General features: G+C 45.7%; 1 protein-coding gene across 1 annotated transcript in view; it reads right to left on the minus strand.

Moving 5' to 3' along the window:
* The window catches only part of LOC114808743 (DAZ-associated protein 1-like), a gene marked incomplete at its 3' end in the record, with an annotated part of 34,126 nt that overhangs the window by 7,085 nt on the left and 8,947 nt on the right, over positions 1-18,094 (minus strand). The window contains 4 exon segments of the mRNA XM_029056570.1: positions 920-1,002; positions 8,984-9,032; positions 13,057-13,088; positions 13,091-13,160. Of these exon segments, the coding sequence (XP_028912403.1) occupies positions 920-1,002; positions 8,984-9,032; positions 13,057-13,088; positions 13,091-13,160 (234 nt within the window).

Here is an 18,094-nt window from a genome sequence, read left to right on the forward strand (position 1 = left end):
TGGCACATAGTAATCGCTTAACACAGTATCATTATTATTATTATAGACGGGCAAAATAAAAGCTATGCTGACTTCCTGACTTGGAACTTAGACCTGTTTTAGCTTTTTCTGGCTCAATTCTTCCGTTCCTCCCTTGTGGTGCACAGTAAAGAGATGAAACAGCTAGAGGTCACTTAAGTGTAAAATGCAGTCAAATATTACATAAAGTTTGTGTATTCTCCCCCCAGTTTAATAGCTACGTGACTTAACTGAAAACAAATATGAAACAAAAGAGAAACCCAACTTCCCACCCTCCAAAAAAAACCCAAAAAACCCAACCAAAAAAGTCCAATAACAAACCAATGCCTCCAAAACTCCACCAAACCTTCATGATGTTTCATAATTCAATTTTGCTTTAAAGTGAGAAATTGCGGTAGTCAGATGAACCCCTCTATTCAGTATCGGGTCAGAAGAATGTAATTTGAATACGGTAATATGCAACTGGAGGGGTGCTACCTGCAAACCAAACGTTGGCCAACTCAGGAGATTTCACTGGGAGTGATTTTCACACATCCTGAAATTAAATTCTTAGTTTTTTCCACACACTCCCACACTCTCACTCCCAGTTGTTAGTACTCAATTAAAGCATTCCAAATGGTCATCCAAAAGGTAGTCCAAAATTCGGTATGGGTGAGGATTTGGGAGATATACACAACCGCCACCTTGTTTACACTGAGCTATTTTCTCTGAGATACGTAACTATGTGTACTCATTTCCTGAAAACCTACCTGGGTTCCTAATTTAAAAGCGTTATGCTCTAAAAAATAACCTTTCAGCTACTGTCGAAACTGCTAAGCTCTTCCTTAAGAGAAAAGCCCCAACTCAACTTGTGCTTACGATTGGTTTTGATAGAAGGTAAAATAAAATTACAACTACACACTTTTTTGCCCATGATGTCGTGAAAATGCATGTCCACAGCCTGGTCCACTGATTGCTCGTCCTCGTAGGTAATAAATCCAAAACCTAGCCAATGAAGAAGAGTGAATCAAGATAGCAGGGTGTTGTGGCATAAAACAGGATGATGAACAATAGTAGAGGTGGACCAAGGGTTCAAACAAGGGTTTCAGCTAAGGACTCCAAATGTATATTTTAAGCAGTCTTTTAATTCAGTTTACCTAAAAGGAATTAGGTAACTGCTATTTTCCAAACCCTGCATATTTGCCCAAGTAATTAATTTTTTCCTTGCCCTGTCTAGAATTACCTCCCTGAATTACTTATGAATGATAGGCGAGATCAATCCTATGACTGGCAGGAAGGAATGGATTACAGCTAGTAGTTTGCACGGTGCCACCTGTATTCCTTCATCCAGTAGTGCACAGACTGCAATGAGCAGGCAGACAGGGATGAAGCAGGTGCAAAGATTTTATCAGTTAATCAATCAGTCAATCATATTTATAGAGCAGTAACTGTGTGCACAGCACTGTGCTAAACGTTTGGGAGGTACAATATAACAATAAACACACAGATTCCTGCCCATAATGAGCTCATAGTCTAGAGGGGGAGGCAGACTTTTATATAAGTAAATCCAAGTTTACGTGGGCTGAACCCATGTAAGGCAGAAGTGACCATTTCTGGCCCGCAGCACAAGGATAAGAATCAAAACTGGACTATGCAGAGAAGAGTGACTTTTTCCTTTTATTGTCTGCCCCAAATATTGTGCTTATTTACTGAGTGCTAAAATGATCTGCTCATAAATGGCATTCAATAAATACGGAGCATGATTATTTTAACTTTGATAGAAGTTGTATTAATTGTATATATTGTATATATATATATAGTATATATATATATAAATATAAACAATATATAAACCTTGAGCATGGAGCATGGCAACGTTCAGTAAATAGCCAATATCTAAGGAATTGCTATTTATTTCAAGGGAAAATGTTCTGTGTTTATAATGACATCAACATTAGGTTAGGCAGGACTACTACAATCAAGTTCCCAAACAAAAAACCCAAAGGAAGATAACCATCTGAATGGTAACTAAACTACTTGGTTTTCAGAAACTGTCAAAGGGCTTTCATTTTGCAAAAAGCATCAAGGAAGCAACAACCACAAAAACATTTCTTCCCACTGGCACAAGGGCAGTGAATATTTGCTTTCCTGAAACCCGTGTTTTCCCCCTTGGTTTGCATTTTGCTTTGCAGCTAGTGCAGCTAGCAGGCATATAGTGCTTTAAATTGTTAATGAAAACACAGAATCTACATTAGTTAGTGCCTTGCTAAGCTCCCTTACTCCAAGGAGTACCAAGGCATGCTATCAGAGAAATAAATACAAAATATTCTCATAGATATAAGCCAAGATGAGATTCAGCTGAACAAGTTTTGCTGTCTCCAGTAAGAATAAGAAACATTAAAATAAGAGATTGAATAAAACCTGAATTCCCCAAATAGTCATTCATTCAATAGTATTCATTGAGTGCTTACTAGGTGCAGAGCACTGTACTAAGCGCTTGGAATGTACAAATCGGCAACAGATAGAGACAGTCCCTGCCCCTTGACGGGCTTACAGTGTAATCGGGGAAGAGAGACAGACAAAAACAATAACAATAAATAGAATCAAGGGGATGAAAGTCTCATTAGAACAACAGCAACAAATAGAATCAAGGTGATGTACACCTCATTAACAAAATAAATAGGGTAATGAAAATATATACAATTGAGCGAACAAACACAGTGTTGAGGGAGGGGTAGGGAGAGGGGGAGGAGCAGAGGGAAAGGGGGGAAAATAGGGCTTAGCTGAGGGGAGGTAAGGGGAGGGGGGATAGAGGGGAAGCAGAGGGAGCAGAGGGAAAAGGGGAAGCTCAGTCTGGGAAGGCCTCTTGGAGGAGGTGAGCTCTAAGTAGGGTTTTGAAGAGGGGAAGAGAATCAGTTTGGCGGAGGTGAGGAGGTAGGGCATTCCAGGACTGCGGCCCAGGGGTCGACAGCGGGATAGGCGAGAACGGGGGACGGTGAGGAGGTGGGAGGCAGAGGAGCGGAGAGTGCGGGGTGGGCAGTAGGAAGAGAGAGGGGAGGAGAGGTACGAGGGGGCAAGGTGATGGAGACCTGGAAGCTTGGAGTGAGAAGTTTTTGCTTCGTGTGGAGGTTTATCGGCAACCACTGGAGGTTTTTAAGAAGGGGAGTGACATGCCCAGAGCGTTTCTGCAGGAAGATGAGCTGAGCAGCGGAGTGAAGAATAGACTGGAGCAAGGAGAGACAGGAGGAAGGGAGATCAGAGAGCAGGCTGACACAATAATCCAGCCGGGATATTATAAGAGCCTGTAACAGTAAGATAGCCATTTGGGTGGAGAGGAAAGGGCAGATCTTGGCGATATTATAAAGGTGAGAAAGTCAGGAAGAGGACAGGGTTTGGGAGGGAAGATGAGGAGCTCAGTTTTGGCCATGTTGAGCTTTGGGTGGCGGGCAGACATCCAGGCAGAGACGTCTTGGAGGCAGGAGGAGATACGAGCCTGAAGGGAGGGGGAGAGGACAGGGGCAGAGATGTAGATCTGTGTGTCATCTGCATAGAGACGATAGTTAAATATAAGAGAGCAGAATAACAGCTCCAGAATGAAAACTGCAATTCATTCCAATACTCCTTGTCAGAATTCACTGGATTTCTTCACACAGAAGAATATCCTTTCAGATCTTCACATAGCATCGAATTCATTTGGGAAGTATCAAGTTCTACTCAGAAACAAGGGGAATGCCTCATTTGCATACCATCCACAAAAAGAGATGATCTTTTATCACTGTGTACAAAAGGAATACTGGAGGGCAAGACCTTGCCAAAAAAAAAAAAAAAAAAAGGAAAATGAGATTCTGAGTGAATCTGGGACAACAAGGTGGAGGGATGAAAGATACCAAATCCAGACCCAACTGGAATCCTTTTTCTTTTTTTTAAAGTATAGCAAGAGAAAGCTTAAATAAACAGGGGTCCTCCTTAAGTCTTAGGTTCAAGAATGGGGAAAGCCAACTCTTTAGTGAACTTGAGACTGATTGTTACAGCCTGTTTTAACAAGAAGTTTAGAAAACCTCAGGTAAATAAAGATTAACCAAACTGAAGCACAGTTGGTAGGAAGTTCTAAATACACTAAAGGGGGATCATTCAAAATCAGACACTGCCAGGATCAGTTTACAGAGTTCGTCTCAAGACTGCATTCTTTGGGGCAATAACAGAAGTTGATGAGGAGACACCATGGCTTCCCTCAGTTACAGATTGAAGTTAAAATCAATTTATCAATACCCTGGTGACGGGTGAAATTTGAGGGGCTACACTGGGCACAGAGGAGAGGAGAGTGAACGTTTTTAATTGACAAAGAAGGAAAACTAAATTAAGTGAATTAGGCTAGGAATTAGAAAAGAGAATATTCTCTACAGTAGAATACTTTAAAAAGGCGAGCCAGAAGGTTACCTGAATAGAATAAATGCTTCTACTGAATTCAAACTAAAGAAGTTTTTGTATCATTAAGCCGCCCCTTGAAGGAGAGGGTGCACAACTAAATGTTCATAGTATCTCAGTAATACAGATACTTTATGTAAGATTCAAGTTATCTGATAAGCTTTGAAAAACTAGGACACTAACCCTCAGGGAAGAGAGCTGCCTAAGAAAGGATGGGCCTAAAGGATGAGCCTATTCATACCCTGTTTAAGGCCAGAGATGTAATCAACTGGAACAAATTTGTTTCAGATTAAGGGCAGTGGAGATAGTTACCTCTTTACATAGAGTAAACCAAACACCAGGGGAGCACCATATGTCTAGGGGATCTTTGTAAAGCCCCTAAACCAAAAAGCTCTCTTCAGGTAGGTGCTCTCAAGTGGCTCCCGTCAAATTCTAATGCACATGATCCCCTACAATTCCCTGCCCTCAGCAACATATTGCCACAGGAGTCAGACACCTCAATTCCAGGCAATCCACCTTTTTTGGAAGCTCCATTTAGGGGAACCCATTTTCACATTACTCAGTCAGGTCTTGGAGTGAAAGCCTGATCCTGGGGCGATTGTACATGGCAAATGTATTTCCACTGGGTAGAGTTTAATGAGATTTAATTCTATTAATACAATAAAAGTAGGACTCCAGCTGAGATGAGGCAGGTTTGGATAAATATACAGGTTACCCAAGTGATGAGGTAGCCTGTAATAATAATAATAATAATGTTGGTATTTGTTAAGCGCTTACTATGTGCCGAGCACTGTTCTAGCGCTGGGGTAGACATAGGGGAATCAGGTTGTCCCACGTGGGGCTCACAGTCTTAATCCCCATTTTACAGATGAGGGAACTGAGGCACAGAGAAGTTAAGTGACTTGCCCTCAGTCACACAGCCAACAAGTGGCAGAGCTGGGATTCGAACTCATGAGCCCTGACTCCAAAGCCCGTGCTCTTTCCACTGAGCCACGCTGCTTCTCCTCCTGTGATTTGTAATTCTATGATTCTATGATTTAAAACAGATACCCAAATTTTGAGATGACAACCACATTCAAAGACCAAAACGTACTACTTGTAAAATATAACAGAAGTACAAAAACCAAGATATTTTACAGTGAGGGGGTCCACCGGGATCTGCTGCAGGATCTTCTGCTGCTGTTTCCTGCAGAAACGCTCTGGGCATGTCACTCCCCTTCTTAAAAACCTCCAGTGGTTGCCTGTCAACCTCCGCACGCAACAAAAACTTCTCACTCTAGGCTTCAAGGCTCTCCATCTCCTTGTTCCCTACCTTTGCTCCCTTCTCTCTTTCTACTGCCCACCCTGCACGCTCCGCTCCTCTGCCATCCACCTCCTCACTGTCCCCCGTTCTCGCCTATCCTGCCGTCGACCCCTGGGCCACATCCTCCTGCTGTCCTGGAATGCCCTCCCTCCTCACCTCTGCCAAACTAATTCTCTTCCCCTCTTCAAAGCCCTACTGAGAGCTCACCTCCTCCAAGAGGCCTTCCCAGACTGAGCTCCCCCTTTTCCCTCTGTTCTCTCTGCTGCCCCTTTACCTCTACCTCCCTCCCCTCCCCTCAGCTAAGCCCTCTTTTCCCCCCTTGCCCTCTGCTCTTCCCCCTCTCCCCCTCCTCTCAGCACTGTGCTCGTCCGCTCAATTGTATATATATTTTATTAGCCTATTAATTTTGTTAATGAGATGTACATCCCCTTGATTCTATTTATTGCTATTGTTTTTGTCTGTCTGTCTCCCCCACTTAGACTGTAAGCCTGTTATTGGGCAGGGACTGTCTCTGTTGCCGATTTGTTCATTCCAAGCGCTTAGTACAGTGCTCTGCACATAGTAAGCACCGCCCCTGTCCTCTCCCCCTCCCTTCAGGCTCGCATCTCCTCCTGCCTCCGGGACGTCTCCACCTGGATGTCGGCCCGCCACCTAAAACTCAACATGAGCAAGACTGAGCTCCTCATCTTCCCTCCCAAACCCGGTCCTCTCCCAGACTTCCCTATCACCGTGGATGGCACGACCATCCTTCCCGTCTCTCAGGCCCGCAATCTCGGTGTCATCCTTGACTCATCTCTCTCGTTCACCCCACACATCCTATCCGTTACCGAGACCTGCCGGGTTTCACCTCTACAATATCGCCAAGAGCCGCCCTTTCCTCACCACCCAAACGGCTACCTTACTGCTACGGGCTCTCGTTATATCCCGGCTAGACTACTGTGTCAGCCTTCTCTCTGACCTCCCTTCCCCTCTCTCGCCCCGCTCCATTCTATTCTTCACTCCGCTGCCCGGCTCATCTTCCTGCAGAAACCATCTGGGCATGTCACTCCCCTTCTTAAACAACTCCAGTGGTTGCCTATCAACCTCCGCTCCAAACAAAAACTCCTCACTCTAGGCTTCGAGGCTCTCCATCACCTTGCCCCTTCCTACTTCTCCTCCCTTCTCTCTTTCTACCGCCACCCCGCACGCTCCGCCGCCCACCTCCTCACCGTCCTTCGGTCTCGCCTATCCCGCCGTCGACCCCTGGGCCACGTCCTCCCGCGATCCTGGAACGCCCTCCCTCCTCACTTCCGCCAAACTGATTCTCTTCCCCTCTTCAAAACCCTACTTAAAACTCACCTCCTCCAAGAGGCCTTACCAGACTGAGCTCCCCTTCTCCCTTTACTCCTCTGCCACCCCCCTTCACCTCTCTGCAGCTTAACCCTCTTTTCCCCCATTTCCCTCTGCTCCTCCCCCTCTCCCTTCCCATCCCTCAGCACTGTACTCGTCTGCTCAACTGTATATATTTATTACCCTATTTATTTTGTTAATGAAATGTACATCGCCTCGATTCTATTTAGTTGCCATTGTTTTTACGAGATGTTCTTCCCCTTGACTCTATTTATTGCCATTGTTCTTGTCTGTCCGTCTCCCCCGATTAGACTGTAAGCCCATCAAACGGCAGCGACCGTCTCTATCTGTTGCCGACTTGTTCATTCCAAGCGCTTAGTACAGTGCTCTGCACATAGTAAGCGCTCAATAATACTATTGAATGAATGAATGAATGAATAAACACTACTGAATAAATGAAAGCTTAGAAAAAGCAACCTGCAAAAATGCATCATCAGCTGAACAGGAAAAATTTGTCAGGCTTCAGAGAACAAAGAAACAAGGCCTAGTCCTCCTCTGACTGGGGAACAGACCTGTACCTGTGTGATAAAATTTAACAACTTGCAGAAAATAAATCTAATCGGATATTATTAATCACAGTCAAACACCTAACATTAGTCACCTTTTCTATGAAGACACTGGAAATAGGGGTGGTTTTTTTTACGTGAAGCATTTCATATGGGCAACAGGAGGAAAATGAGAAGTTCATATAGCAAACTATTCTCTATTATGATCAAAAATGCCTAATCAAATCAAACAATTTGGCCTAGAATAAAGACCCAAAGGACACTGGGGGAGGTGAGAAACACCTTAGCTGCAGCAGATATTCCAAAATGTCTGGGTTCTACTCACTTGGTTTATTTATTAACCAAAGTTCAAGAGAAAAACAAAACTCTCACAAAATCCATCAACCCCTATGGACCAATTACGGAAGGGCAGTGGTTTTAGTATATGGATCAATTATGGAAGGACAGTGATTTTAGTAATTGTGGTGTATGTTAAGGGCTTACTATGTGCCAAGCACTGTACTCAGCACTGAGGTAGATATCAGAGAATCAGGTCCCACCTGAGATTCACATTTTAAGTAAGAGGGAACACAGGAATTGACTGAATCCCCATTCTGCAGGTCAGGGAACTGAGGCCCAGAGAAATTAAATGACAAGCCCAAGGTCACACAGCAGTTAAGTGGCAGAGCTGGAATTACAACCCACAGCACTGACTCACAGGCCTGAGCTCTTTCTACCAAGCCACCTTGGTTCGGCACTCATGTCAGACTGTGCCCAAACTGATTATTTTTTATCTGCCCCAGCCATTAGTACAGTGCTTGGAACAAAGTAGGCACTTACTAAATATCAAAGTAACAATAATAATAACAATAATAATCAATCATATTTGTTGGGTGCTTACCAAGTGCTTAGTAATAAAAATGACGTGGACAGTTATCATTATTATTGTTATTGTAAACGAGCTGAAATAAATCAAAATGACAAAAAAATGTATGGAATGGATAATTTCTAGTTTCAAACAAAGATCATTGGAACTCAGTGGGGAAACCAAGCCAATGGGAGGGAAATCAATCTTCCAACCCTATTCACATTTCCTTCATGCAGGTGGCACATCAATATGGCTTCAAATTTTTCTAGATGCATTTCACAAAATACAAATTGTATTCCCATTTTAAAACTCTAATTGAAGTGGTCCCCCCAAACTAGTGTGAAAGTAAAAACACACTTCATGGAGTTGTATGTGAAAAACAGCTACCTTAAATATGCCTTGAATTTCTTTTAGTAAAAAAGTTACCAAATTTGTTTCTGATCTTTGTGAAATACTTTGCCATTTGAGTAAAGAGGAGGAGAAAAAAGGATTAAGGACAAAGTGTATTAATCTTACCTCGAGGCCTTTGCTTTCCCGCATCATAGATCATTACCACTTCAGTAATCTGAAAGACAAAGAAAAAAACATCTGCTACTGGTACTGCTACCGCTCCCGCTACCACCACTGCTAATGCCGCTGCTGCTGCACTGCTACTACTGCGAATGCTCTCAGGGCCCTGCCATCATGTAGATATGTTTTTGGCAACTTATCTATAAAGAAGCAAAAGAATGTTCTCACCTTTAGGGTTGCACAGCTGTAACAAACAATAAAAATACACAGGACAACCATGAAGCTCACTTTCCTAGGAAACTATTAAATCAGAAAGGCTGGAAAGGTTTTAAAACTGATGAGGACTTTAGCCAAGTTTGCAGTCCATTGTGAAAGATTTAATTCTCTGTTCCTTACAGATTTACCTTTGCCCCACTAGGTCTTTTTAAGTTTAAAAAGTTTACGTTTAAAAAATCTAAGGGTAGAAATGAAGAAATATAAATGAAAATGAAACCATGTTATTATTATTTATAATAAATTTAATGTAATTATTATTTAAACTATTTATTTATATTAAGTTTGCCTCCCTCTCTAGGCTGAAAGCTCCATGTAGGCAGGTAACGGGTCCACCATCTCTTGTTACATTGTACTCTCTCAAATTCTTAGTACACTACGCTGCACAGAGCAAGCGTTCAATAAAGACCACCGATGCTGATACTGATGATGACGATGACGACGATGAAAAGATTAGTTCGTGACAGAATCAGTGCTATTTAAAGGCAAACCAATGTAACTGTCTGTCAGATATGAGGAGGGAGGGCGTTCCAGACCAGAGGCAGGATGTGGGCATAAGGTGCCAGGGAGACAAGCGAACTGGAGGCCCAGTGAGAAGTTTAGCGGCATTGGAGGGGCGGAGTGTGGGGGCTGGGTTGGAGTAGGAGAGGGATGAGGTGAGGTAGGAGGGGGCAAGGTGATGGACTGCTTTAATGCCAATGGTGAGGGGTTTCTGTTTGATGTGGAGATGGACGGGCAACTACTGGAGGTTCTTGAGGAGTGGGGAAACGTACCCTGAATCTTCTGTAGAAAAATCATCTGGGCAGCAGAGTGAAGTAGGGACAGGAATGGGGAGGGACAGGAGGCAAAGAGGGCAGCAAGGAGGCTGAGACAGTAATCAAGGCGGGATAGGAGGAATGATTGGATTGGTAATGATTGGTAGCAGTCTGGTTGGAGACAAAAAGGTGGATTTTAGCGATCTTGGGAAGGTGGAACTGACAGGATTTAGTAATGGACTGAATGTGTGGGTTGAATGAGAGATAGGAGTCAGGATAATAACAAGATTGAGGGCTTGTGAGATAGGAAGGATGGTGGGGCCGACTTAAGTGAGGGGAAGTCAGGGAGAGGACAGGGTTTGGGTGGGAAGATGTCCCACGAGACCCAAGTGCCTCCACTTGGGCTGAGCCGTTATTTCAGGACAAGACAGGGAAAATGTGGAAAGAGCTTGATGTACGGGGAGAGTCAGGGAAACGCTGGAGCATCTTTCCACGCTATGCCATGGTTCTTTGCTGTTGGGCCCAACTAGGTCATACATTTGAATAACACACATAACTGGGGACGGGGCTCGCCAGAACCAACACCGCATCTACAGCCTGGCGGTGGTGGAATGGGACTGGAGAACAGCAACCAATCGGGCAGCCTCCCTCGTCTACTACCAGGTAGACCCCCACTCAAGGGGGAGGGATTGTCATGTTCCAGCCCGTCAGAGGGTCCACGGACCGACCCTGAGTGATTACTGAATACCGGGTGGGGGGGGGAGCTCCTCAGATGGGGCTTCATGGGCAGCGATGCAGCATCGTGCTCGTCCCAGATTGGTTCTGGTGTTGTTATGGCCTCCAGGAGACATGTGTGACTCTCAAGTCGGGTAGTGATTTGGAAAAGCGTGGTGTTCAGAAATAGATTATGATAGAGGGCAAGTGGCTCATATCACCCTGTTTGTGCATGTCATTAATTCTGTATTTCGTTGCTACTACAAAATTGCAGGTGTTTAAACAAGTGACTGGTCTGAACTTCGTGATCCTGTTCCCAGCCATAGCCCCGAATTCGGCCTGCCCAGGTCAGTCTACAGACCTCTGCAGGTGACAGAAGATAAAAGAGTACTGTTTGGGACATTGTCAAGCTTGAGGTGTCGGGTGGGACACCAAGTAGAGATCTCTATGAGGGCAGGAGAAAATTGCGAGACTGCAGAGAGGGAGAGAGATCAAGGCTGGGAGATGAGGTTGGTAGTTAAAGCCATAGGAGTCAATGAGTTCTCCAAGAAGAGTGGGTATAGATGGAGAAATACAGGGGAACCCAGAACTGCCACTTGAGGGACCCCAAGTTAGGGAGTGGAGAGGTAAAGGAGGAAGAAGAGTCACAGTGTTCCAGGCCAAGAGACAAGACTTGGGCAAGGCAGATCAGTGGCGAGGTAGATGAGACTGAGGTATAGTGAGTGGGCCAGTGTTAGAGGAGCAAAGGGTGTGAGCTGGGTCTATTAGCAGGGAAAACAGGGAGATAAGGTAGGAGCAGGGCAAGGGGATTGAATGCTTTAGAGCTGATGGTCCAGAGTTTATATTTGAATGCCACCGGTGGATGGGCAAACACTGGAGGTTCTTGAAGAGCAGGGAACATGGTGGGGAACATTTTTATAGAAAGGATGATATGGGCATGACTGGACTGGACTCGAGTCGAGAGGAGACAGGAAGGCAGGGAGATCAGCAAAGAAGCTGCCGCAGTTATCAAGCTGGGGATAGATTTCAGGAACCTGAACTGGGGCATCTGCAACTAATTGGCTTACTTGCTATACTGATGGAGAGTGGGCTCTTTCAACACCCCTGACTCTCACCGGAGACCCAGCTCAGATAATAATGTTAATAATGTTGGTATTTGTTAAGTGCTTACTATGTGGCAGAGCACTGTTCTAAGCGCTGGGGTAGACACAGGGGAATCAGATTCTCTGCAGACCTCCAGACTGTCCAGTACTCTGACCCTCCCCTCTCCATCCCTTACTCTCCCCCACTGACCCAGCCCAAACCTCTCAACACCCCGGGACTCTCCCCTCTCCATCCCTTCTTCTCCCTTGAGTGACTCATCACAGACCATCCAACACCCCCTGACTCTCGCCAGCAACCCAGCTCAAACCGCCCAACATCCTTGACTCTCTCACGGTCTTGTGGAAAGAGCACGGGCCTGGGAGTCAGAGGACATGGGTTCTAATCCCTACTCTGTCACATGTCTGCTGTGAGATCCTGGGCAAGTCACTTAACTTCTCTGTGCCTCAGTTACCTCATCTGTAAAATGGGGGTTAACACTGTCAACCCCATGTGGGACAGGGACTGTGTTCAACCTGATTACTTTGTATCTACCTCACCGGTTATAACAGTGCTTGGCAAAGAGTAAGTGCTAAACAAGCACCAGGGATCTTTAATGACCAAAGTTTTGTGCCTCTGAAAATTGGGGAAAGCCCAAACACCAAATATTGGTGGAGACCACACCAACTCCCACCATTCGTCCGCTAATTTACCTTTGGGGCAAAAGGGTCGGTTGGGATTGGTGAAGTTAGGAAGGAGATTGCAGAGGTTAGCCAAAAGGCCAGATACAGTGCTCTGGTTTTAGCTGACGCTCAACGATGGACGGGAACGAAAAAAGGTAGGACAGAGGTTTGCTAGCTGGCCAGCTGAAGATGCTTTGAACATGCTTCGTTGAACTTACAGCGTTGTCTTTGTATCTCTAGACTGTAAGCTCGTTGTGGTAGGATATGTGTCTGTTCACTGTTGCCCTGTACTTTCCCAAGCGCTTAGTTCCATGCACTGCACACAGTAAGCGCCCCATAAATATGATTCAGTGAATGAACTGAATGAATTGGAAAGAAACCGCTGGTGAAATTTATCTGTGGGTGCCCCAGTCACAATTACTCGGACCCCTCCTCCTCCTGGTTTCAAATGTATAGTTCTTTACTTCTGGGGAAACCATGATTTATTAGCTTGAGCAAACTGGAGAGATAGCAAGCAGCAAGCTAGGGGAGGGGAGGTGTAAGACAATACCTGCTATCCCAATTAACGACTCACCACTCCAAATTTCTTGAAGTATTCCCTGAGTCAGTCTCGCCACAGTTGTGAGGAATCCCACAAACAAAAATTTTTTTTGATTTGCTGTCACTTCTGGGTCCTTTCTGTTTGGAAAAGATGGGAAAATTTGGATTAGTTTGCTTATGAACAAAGTTCTGTCCTTGGGTTCACAGCAAATTCAAACTCACACTGACCTTCCCTTTCTAGTGCTTCAGAGGCAGCCTCTAAGGAGAGAACCTCTACTTCAAAATTGACTTTCTACCACAGATTAGCTGCTTTGCCTGTTTTTTCCCCTTCGAAGAAACAAGCGTAATTTACTGAATTCCAAATTTTCCAGAAGTGTGAACTTCCCTCTCCTGGAGGTGGTGCTTTTCCCCCTTTGGGATTACTTTGGCTGGGCTGGAGGCTAAAGGGGGAAGGGGTGTGGTCTAACCTCTTTCTGATTAGACTGACTCAGCTCAAGCTCTTCAAGGGTGAGTTCACAGGTGTTTTGAGAGTGACTAAAAGAATGATTAAACCTGGGTTGAAACAGGGCTGTAAATACCATTTAATCCTCCCTGCTTTCAGCAAGATTATATTTAAAGCATCACTTTCATAGAATGACACATTCCAAGTAGAATGAGAAGCAGCGTGGCTCAGTGGAAAGAGCATGGGCTTGGGGGTCAGAGGTCACGGCTTCTAATCCCGGCTCTGCCGCTAGTCAGCCGTGTGACTTTGGGGCAAGTCACTTAAACTTCTCTGTGCCTCAGTGTCCTCATCTGCAAAATGCAGATTAAGACTGTGAGCCCCACATGGGACAATCTGATCACCTTGTATCCCCCCCAGAGCTTAGAACAGTGCTTTGCACATAGTAAGACACTTAACAAATACCATCATTATTATTATTATGATGATTAGTAAGTACTCGTTACAATATACACTATTCGTTTCAGTATCCTTTTCTGATACTAGCCAAGGGCTAGCCAAAGAAAAGGATAGCAACCAAACTACTCTTCTCTAACGCATATCTTCTACCCAACTGTCACATTCCCCATAGGGTGGGGCCTGGGCTCGCAGGTTACTCTGAGATCCGAGGGACTGTCAACGGACTGGGGGAGACAGACGGAGACCTGAAGCCAGAAAATTTCTTTAACCAAGGTCTTACTTTCTGAAACACACATTCCTGAGGATTTGGCTCCCCAATGCTAGCTAGTAGTCAGTTGCTTTTGTGAACCGGGGGTTGTGCATCTCACGCTTATGGGTGTCCATCCTGGAGGCCGGCCTTGAGCTCCGCTAGGTACCGAGCGGTTGGTGGACCGATCACACTGGGCAGATGAGCGGGTGGCAGACCAGCTGAAGAGTCAGTACAGACTGCCCCTCGCACCCCATCCCCGATTGCAGAGGTGCTACATGTTGCCATTTGGATAGGTGCAGGTCAGCCTCCCGATAGGGCTCCACACATGTCCCGGGCGGCAGCTTCTGACTGGGACCTGTTCTCTCTGCACGTGCCCCGGCTAGCCGTCCATGAGGGTATCACGAGTCCTGGGGCCGAGATAGAGACGTGCCTCATGCACTAGGTAGGACTGGGATGGGATTACCCAGCTCAGGGACCTCCTTCCACTTGGCCTAGCCTTAGCATCCCATTTGACATAGTTCTTAGGGGAGTGGGGTAGAGGAGAGGGGCGCATATAGGTGGCCACACCAACCTCTGTTGCCCTTGTGGTCAACAGAGAAGAGCCTCCAGCAATACTGAGCAGAAGCTGTAACTAACTTCCTTCAATAAACTTTTTGAACTCTTCCCAGTCTACGCCCCATCATTTGCATGACTGTGTTATACAAACCATGAGGCAAAGGGGAAGTGGAAGGAGCCACTGCTGAGAAGAGAACCCTGAATTACGGGATACGAAAATCTCTTCCTTCTCCAAACTGCTCATGTGGTAGAGAGGGGCAGGAATAGTAGGACCAAGGAGCCTGAGTCTGCAGTCTCATAGCTAGGAGTGAGAAACCAAAAGCCCCCTAGAGCAGTTAAATGAAGACTTACTCTCCATGAAAGCTACCAGCAATTAACTTACTCCTTGTATTTATCTTTTATTTAAAAGGTCCCCAACACTCTAAAACTCCACTGAAGCCACCTTAAGGCAAGAGAAAATGGAGGATTGCAAGACCCAAGAAGAAGCTCAAGAGGGGAACACTCTTGGGCCAATTAAGTTTTTGAGAAGCAACGTGGCCCTACTGGAAAGACCCTGGGCTCGGAGTCAGAAGAACCTGGGTTGTAATCCTGGCTCCACCACTCGTCTGCTGTGGGACCTCGGGCCAGTCACTTAACTTCCCTATGCTTCAGTTACTTCATCTGTAAACTGATTTACTCCCTCCTAGCTAGGCTGTGCACCCCATGTGGGAAAGGGACTGTGGTCAAACCTGATTTTCTTGTATCTTCCCCGGCTCTTAATACTGTGCTTGGCACAGAAGTAAGTGCTTAACAAATACTATCAAAAACAAAACAAAACAACACAACACACAAAGCAAAAACAAAAAACAATAGGGGAAACGGGAATTCCTGGAATCCTATTAACAAACACCCCTCCACAAGGGTTAGCTTACTGAGAGGGGGATTTCGGAGATTTTACACAAAGCTGTAAAAGGAAAAAACTTGGAAGGAACTGGGGATTCCCAACAATAAGGGAGCAGAAACAGGACCATCCTTCGTTTAGATCGCAGGCTGTCCAGGATTTCATTCAACTTTTCATGGGAAGAATGCAATAGGAATTTTTAAAGGTTTGACTACCAAAATCAGTCATGTGACCTAAGTCCTCTTTAAAGTCATCTAAAGCAGAACTACCTTCTTTCCACTTCTCCTGAGTCAGCACCCAGGATCATTTCACTTCAATCATTCATCCATGTCATTCATTCTTTCATGTATTATTGAGCACTTTAACTGTGTGGCAGAACTTGGGGGGGAGTACAATGCCAACGATACCGACACATTCCATAGCGCCACCAAAAGAGCTTACAGTTTAGAAGGGGCTGGACTCAGTGGAAACGAAGCATGGGCTTTGGAGCTGCAGGGGTCGAATGAGTTCGAATCCCAGCCATCTGCAACTTGTCGGCTGTGTGACTGGGTGGCCGGAGTCACTTAACTTCTCTGTGCCTCAGTTCCCTCATCTCTAAAATGGGGATTAAGCTGTGAGCCCCACGTGGGACAACCTGATTCCCCTATGTCTACCCCAGCGCTTAGAACAGTGCTCGGCACATAGTAAGCGCTTAACAAATACCAACATTATTATTAGAGAAGCGGCGTGGCTCACTGGAAAGAGCCGGGGCTTTGGAGTCAGAGGTCATGGGTTCGAACCCCGGCTCTGCCATTTGTCAGCTGTGTGACTTTGGGCAAGTCACCTAACTTCTCGGTGCCTCAGTTCCCTCATCTGTAAAATGGGGATTAAGACTATGAGCCCCACGTGGGACGACCTGATTCCCCTGTGTCTACCCCAGCGCTTAGAACAGTGCTCGGCACATAGTAAGCGCTTAACAAATACCAACATTATTAAGGGAGACAGACATTAATCTTAATGAATAAAATGGTGGATGTGGAAATTCGTGCTGTGGGGCTGGGAGGGGGAATGAACAAAGAGAGGCAAGTCAGGGCAACGCAAGGAGGGGAGTCGGAGAAGAGGAAAGGGGGCTCAGTCAGGGAAGGGCCCTGTGAAGGAGTTGTGCCTTCATAACACTTGAAGCCAGGAGAATTGTCGTCTCTCAGATATGAGGAGGGGAGGGGGTTCCAGGCCAGAGGCAGGATGTGGGAGAAAGAGGTCGGCAGCAAGATAGATGAGATGGAGGTACAGTGAGAAGGTTAGCAATCGGAGGAGTGAAGTGTGAGGGTTGGGGTTGTGGTAGGAGTGTAGTGAGATGCAGAGGAGGGGGCAAGGTGATTGAGGTGCTTTAAAGCCGATGCGTGTGGAGTTTCTGTTTCATGCAGAGGTGATAGGCAACCAGTGGAGGAAACATGGGCCTGAACGTTTCTGAAGGAAAATGATAGGGAGCAGAGTGGATATGACTAGAGTAGGGAGAGACAAAGGGAAGGCCTCTCAGAGGAGCTGTGCCTTCACTAAGCCTTGAAACGGCCAGGGGAGAGTGACTGTCAGATAAGAGGAAGAAGGGGAGGTCAGCAAGGAGGCTGATACAGTAATCAAGGTGGGATAGGATAATAATAATAATAAATTATGGTATTTGCTAAGTGCTTCCTATGTGCCAAGCACTCTACTAAGTGCTGCAGGAGATACAAGATAATCAGGTTGTCCCACGTGGGGCTCGCAGTCTTAATCCCCATTTTGCAGGTGAGGTAAACTGAGGCACAGAGAAGTTAAGTGACTTGCCCCAAATCACCCAGCAGACAAGAGGCAGAGTTGGGATTAGTACGCACGACCTCTGACTCCCAAGCCCAAACTCTTATCATTAGGCCACACTGTAAATGATGTAGCAGTTTGGATGGAGAGGAAGAGACGGATTTTAGCGATTTTTCCCCACTCCTTAAGAAACCACCCATCCAGCTCCACAACAAAGAGAAACTCCCTGCCATTAGCTTTAAAGGATTCAATCACCTTGCCCCTTTCTACTTCACCTCGCTCCTCTTTACTACAACCCCAGCCCGGACACTTCATGCCTCTAATGCTAACCTTCTCACTGTACCTATCTAGCTGTCGACCCCTAGCCCACGTCCTGCCACTGGCCTGGAATGCCTTCCTTCCTCATATCCGACAGACAATTACCCTGCCCCTGTCCCAAGCCTTATTGAAGGCACATCTCCTCCAAGAGGCCTTCCCTGACTGAGCCCTTCTTTCCTCTTCTCCCACTTCCTTCTGCATTGCCCTGACTTGCTCTCTTTATTCATCCCCTCTCCCAGACTCACAGCACTTGCGCACACATCTATCATTTATTTATTTATATTAATGTCTGCCTGCCCCTCTTGATTGTAAGCTCACTGTGGGCAGGAAATATGTCTGTTTCTTGTGATACTGTATTCTTCCAAGCGCTTAGTACAGTGCTCTGCACCCAGTAAGCACTC

Source organism: Ornithorhynchus anatinus, chromosome Y5 (genome assembly GCF_004115215.2).
Source record: "Ornithorhynchus anatinus isolate Pmale09 chromosome Y5, mOrnAna1.pri.v4, whole genome shotgun sequence".
NCBI lineage: Eukaryota > Metazoa > Chordata > Mammalia > Monotremata > Ornithorhynchidae > Ornithorhynchus > Ornithorhynchus anatinus.